Source organism: Electrona antarctica (assembly GCF_951216825.1).
Source record: "Electrona antarctica genome assembly, chromosome: 6".
Classification (NCBI taxonomy): Eukaryota; Metazoa; Chordata; class Actinopteri; order Myctophiformes; family Myctophidae; genus Electrona; species Electrona antarctica.
The window spans coordinates 21,518,682-21,524,688 of record NC_136811.1 but is presented as its reverse complement, the minus strand read 5'-3'; the positions used below and the strand labels follow the sequence as shown (position 1 = coordinate 21,524,688).

The window sequence follows — 6,007 nt, the reverse complement described above, 5'->3', positions numbered from 1 at the left end:
CTGAGGAGGACAGAGGGAGAAAGGACCACTTGTATTAGTTAACACACATTTTGATATCATGACCAAACATAATACAATATTTATCTTTATAACATATACCTAGCCTTTATCTGACTTTGGTAAGAGGACGACAGAGAGGTTAATATACTTGTGCTGATTGGTCGGCTGCCATAAAAGCTCATGTGGCCATCCCAGTAAATCAAATTAGTTGAAGCCTATAGCTTGCTGCTTATCAGATATCAGACATTCAAAGATATACTTTAAATACATTTTGAAATATATTTTCGTGAATGGAAATGGGATCGAAAACAGCCACGAGGGCTGTGGATGGTTTGGTGCAAGTCATGGCCAATAGTCAGGTAAAGTTAGCTTAAGTTGTGGCAAATCTGCAAAAAAAATGCTTACCACTTTCTTCACAGATGTGTTCATAAAGGTGTCTACAATCACATATAAATTTGTTCCAACCCAACTCCCTTGGGAAACTTTGTGACAGCTGCTGAAAGTTGGGGTACCATTATCAACCAATATAAGGCAAAACATTCAACATTTCATTATACTTTAAGTAGCATGTGACATGTCAAACTAGGGGGTTTTCAAGATTCTGAATCCATTGCAAGCATTAGTTTTGCACAAAAAACACTCCTTTGCCTAAAAATGCCCATAGCCGCAAATGTGATGAGGTCAGCACATTTGGGCACATGGCTATGGCCGAATTTAGCCCAAGGAGTATTTTCGTGCAAAACTCATGCTTGGAATGGATTCAGCATCATGAAACCCCCCTAGTTTGACATGTCACATGCTACTGTATAATGAAATTTGGAATTCTTTGCCTTATATTGGTTGTTAATGGTACCCCAACTTTCAGCAGCTGCCACAAAGTTTCCCAAGGGATTGGAACACATTTATATGTGATTGTAGACACCTTTATGAACACATCTGTGAAGAAAGCTAGTGGTAAGCATGTTTTTTGCAGATTTGCCACAACTTAAGCTAACTTTACCTAACTACAAGGAGACACTGATGTTTATCCGGGCACAAAGGAATTAAAATATAGTGGAAATTGGTGACCAAAACAGAGAAGAAAACTGACCTCCACCGAGATTGCCGGTGGGTCTACAATTTCATTCACTTGGGCAGTTCCTTGTTACCAGTAATGTTAATCTAACTTAAACTGTTACCACCTTTTGTATTAAAGTCACTAAACTGCAATCAGCATACTTTAAATGCAATTCATACAGTGAACAACACCGAAACGCCTGAAGTGTCAAGAGTGTCTCACCTCTGTGTCACTGGCCAGTGTCTGCTGCTGTAAGGTGAGTGTGAGCTGGCCCTGCTGTCCTGCCTCTTGTTGGCATTCCACCTATGTATAGAACCTCTGGTTAACTGCATGCCATAGATACACTTCTATGGATATAGAAACCCCAACTCAGGAAAAGACTGCAAAAAACTAAACGCAGAGTCAAAATGAAGGCATTTCTATGCACAATGTTTAAAAAAAATCTCTCTCAGACACACGCGCGCGTGTGTGCGTGTGTGTGTGTGTGTGTGTGTGTGTGTGTGTGTGTGTGTGTGTGTGTGTATGTGTTATGTGGCAGTAACACAGTTAAAGAAACATTAACATTTTGATTTGTTTGTGTTCTTCTAACCAGACGCTTCATTTTTTGGGGAACATTTTCCAATTAAAATTGTATTATTAAACCAGGAAACATTAATGTTTTGATAAACAAGACTAATCTGGCTTTCATTGTCACCTCATAATGACTATTTGGTTGCACAGTGACGAAGACTTGGGCCAAAACAGCTGTGCCTGTTTTTACACCCCTGCGCTGCTCAGAATTAAAAATAAGTAGTTATTGTGGTCCTTATTAAAAATAAGCACCACTTATATTTTGCATCTCTTAATGAATGAAAAACACATCTGCGAGCACTAAAAGAAAGCGGGCAGGACTTTGTGTGCAGCTCTGGTGAAAACAAAGGCGTACTGGCACTGTGAGCCTGGTATACCTCAGTGATGGGGAAGGCTTGTTGCTGGGCGTCCTCACTCAGGCTGACCACAAACAGCACCTCTGAGGTGAGCAGCAGACAGCCAGCGTGCTCCTGTCCCGACCCACTGACGATGGTCACCTCCAGGGCCATGTGGACCTCTGGCCTGCCCAGAGACTGCAGCATCTTCCTGTGGGCCCAGAGGAAGGCAAACCCGCCATGTATATACTGTACAGCACTGCTTCCCAAACAGTGGGTTGGGACTCGGGTTTATATATATATATATACAGTATATATATATAAATAGCCGATCTGCAAGCGCACAACGTGTCGCTTCGCGGCGCGTTGTGAGCTTGCAGATTACTATTTTCACTAGTTTGGGTCCCGGGCAAATGTGTAATCTCTCTTTTGGGTCACAGGCTAAAAGGTTTGGGAACCACTGCTGTACAGCGTAGTGATTTGTCACAAGCATCAGCCCATTAGATTTCAACAAAGAACAAAGTACAGGAAGGGACAGCTTCCATTTAATGCTAGATATCATGCCCATTGAATACATCCACCTGTGAAAAGCATTTTTTTTTTTTATCAACCCACACAGGTAAGTAGTCACTAAAACACAGATATACATCCTTTTGCTTACTTTCATGCGGGATGGGCCAACATAAATACACACTGGCAATGGGAGGTCAGGTCGCATCAGATGTACACATTCTCTTTAGACACTGAGACCACACACACAATGTGCCAGGCTATCTCACAGGCACATGCAAGTGACCATGCATGTCATGGTAGACATATACATCCTGTGATTTAAGTAACTGCATGTGTGCTTCCTCCTACACACAGGTTCAATATGTATGGAATTCTGTACATGTGTTCAGCCATGTGTTGAGTGTGTGTTTACATTTGAAGACAGGTGTGCAGGTGGTGGTGCAGCGGATGCTAAGGTAGGCATACTTTGGTAGAGTGAGTTCTGTGTTAATGCGTTGATTTAATCTGAACTTGGGCTAGGCTGGGCTACTTGTATTAGAAGAGATACTTGCTGTATACCTGATGAAAACCAGTTGGTTCGAAAGCAGAACCACCTATAAAACTACAGGGAGGCATTATGCCAACAGACAGGCATTCTTATAATATTGTAATATTTTCATTGGATTCTAATATGAACTCAATACACTGTCTGGTCCCTTCAATGACTATAGTTTAACATCGTAGGTGACATGTGTAATCACATTTGTCCCCCGTTGATAGCTGACCTTGACTCCCACAGGTAGAAATTAATGTCTAACCATGGGGACAGAGACGAACAACTGGACAGTACTAAATGTTTTAAGATGCATGGGTGCCAATAGGATAATCAACCAATTCTCTACAATTCCGAAAAGGTGGCCTTTTTTTAGGTCCAAGGTTGTGGTAATGTGCTCCACAGAGAGACCATGCAGGAAGTTATGGGGTAACCAAATGGCTCACACAATGCTGTGAATGTGCCTGCACTTCCTCCACATTCATAGAATGAAGGAAGACCCAACGGTGACCCCCTGATTGGCGCAGCATATACCCTCCATCTGTCTCTCCCACCCATTGTCCAGCCAGGGGAGTTGTGTGTGCCCCTCCTCTATCTGATGGCATGGAGACATCTCTGGACAGACTCACAGTTAAACAGCTAGAACAGTTTGTAGCCCGGGGGCTTTGGCAGAGTGCTTATAAAAACCTTTTAACAGGGTTGTACACGAACAGGGGAGTGGAGGCTGGCTGCCATGTGTGGGATAGCTTTCAGAGATCAAGGTCAAGGATCTTGCCAGACTCCTCCTTTCTATAAAGGACAGTGGACCCTGCCCAAGGTTTTTCTTGTTTTATTCCGAGATGGTTCAGAGGGACGAGAGAGAAAACCGACAGAAGGTTCTAGCTGTGTAGAATCCAACAAAACCAAAGGCCCAACTGGACAGAAATAAAAGAGTTGTGCATTGTATTTGTGTCTGGGCTCTAGGCTCTTACCAGACATATTTCAGATGGCTGTTGGGGGCCTGGGAAGACTTCTCCTCTGAAGGCAGGAAGAGCTGTTTAGGATGCTGCCACAGTCCTGCTCCATGTAAGATACCTGGAAGGATGAGTGAAGGAGAATACGCATCAGGATAGCAAAATAGTACATTTGTATTTGACAGGGACATGACGATTTACAGTAATACCGGTGCATGCATGGTAACACTAGTTTAGTTAGACTGCTCGATATGAGTCAAATTGATACTATTAAGAGATCTGACTTGGAGCTAATGGATTTTTGGGCAAACTAACCTAAACATTTACCCGTCATCATTAGCCTGACATTTTGTTCATTCATCATTTCGTTTCACTCCATAATTCAGTCTGACAGCCCTCTCAGTGCAGCCGTTTTCTGAGGTGGGGGCGTGGCCAAAGTGGGGGCATGGCCAAAGTTTGGCGATTGGTTCATAGTGGATCAACCCCATCCCTATTGGACCGGTTAGATTTTCAAATGAGAAAACCCTGCCTTCGACAGCGTCACCAGACACCTGAATCACCAGAAGAATATTTGTGGCTAGCGATTCAGGGGCTGGAGCCAGGCTGTGTCATCATCCCAAGTACACATATACAGTACACTGGCAAGCATATACTGTATACATACATACGTATACATACATACATTATTTTTCTAGGGCAACCTTTGAGAGCAATGGCACCCATGTAGAGAACTCCCTTCTGATGTGGTAAAAAAACAAGAAGATGAAGAAAAATAACTCAGAAGATGCATTTCTGACATTTCTACTATGACTTTTCTTTTTTCTAGATAGGGTAATTTTGACAACATACTCTCTTACTCTTATTTGGTGAACAACCGGGGCCAGAGTATTCTTTCTCTTTTGTTTTAGATCATGCACTTTAGTACAATATGACTTTCTTTTTATTAAGACATACAGTAGTATAGTGCTATGACATCGTTATGGCATGTTTTTGACTAAACAGTAAATAATAATAATGAATGAATGGCATTTTTATAGCGCTTTTCCAAGTGCTCAAAGTGCAGTTCATTCATACATTGGGAGGTGAAGCGGCGAACAGTCGACGCCAGCGTCCTCACTGGTCCCAATGGTGGAAAGCTCACACCGACCGACTAATTGGAGGCAATCTAGGGTTCAGTGTCTTGCCCAAGGACACTTCGACATGTGGACAGGAGGAGCCGGTATTCAAACCTCAAACCCATGGATCATTGGACGACCTGCTCTACCTCCTGAGCCACAGTCGCCCAATAAACATGGGTGACTGCGTATATATTATACGCAGTCACACAGTTTGGAGTTACGCTATTCCATTAAACACACAATGCCACTGGGAATCATATCAATATATTTGACTTGAAACCAACCGATGTTTGGCAAAACCAACATAAACATTATCCATGTTACAAGCGCCATCACCCTGCATCTATCATGCAGAATTACGTTCAGATTTTTCATTTCCTCCTCAGGTCCACTGAAGCAGTGATGCGTCAACCATGTCAAAAGACTTTGTATAATAGCTCCATCAGTGTCTGTCAATAGGCTACAAGTTGATCCTCTATGAGCCCGTGGTCACCCGCCCTACATTCTAGTCTTCCCATCAGTAGAGCAGCAGTGGGCGTGGCAGTGAGCCAGTGATGTCATGGAGCAGTTCAGACACAGCTATAAAGAACAAAGTGAGCCTAGCTGCTCATGATGTCACCACATTGGTACTCTGGAACGCAGCGCGGATCTGTGTGGGCATTTGTCCTACCCGAGTGTGTTTTAAGATCTGCTTGTATTAATCCTGCATGTACTGTATATCTGCGTGAACTTAATATGTAAGCTGTATATGTAAGTATTCAGTGGCTCCTGCAGGGCCAGTGCTGTGTTTAAGCACCATTCGTGTGCACCAATGAGTTCTTCTGTTTGTGTATGCATGTATCCATATACTATATCTGCATATTTAAATGTGGGCATTCATTGTATAGTGTACTATGTATGGCCGTGTAGTGTGTGTGTGTGTGTGTGTG

At 42.9% G+C, this 6,007-nt stretch overlaps 1 protein-coding gene across 1 annotated transcript in view; it reads right to left on the bottom strand.

Annotated features, from left to right (window-relative positions):
* vps13b (vacuolar protein sorting 13 homolog B) overlaps nt 1-6,007 on the bottom strand; it is a 405,382-nt gene that overhangs the window by 2,166 nt on the left and 397,209 nt on the right. The window contains exons 66-68 of the mRNA XM_079503680.1: nt 3,979-4,081; nt 2,005-2,173; nt 1,280-1,360 (exon numbers count right to left, since the gene is read on the bottom strand). Of these exons, the coding sequence (XP_079359806.1) occupies nt 1,280-1,360; nt 2,005-2,173; nt 3,979-4,081 (353 nt within the window). The remainder of the gene's footprint in view (nt 1-1,279; nt 1,361-2,004; nt 2,174-3,978; nt 4,082-6,007) is intronic.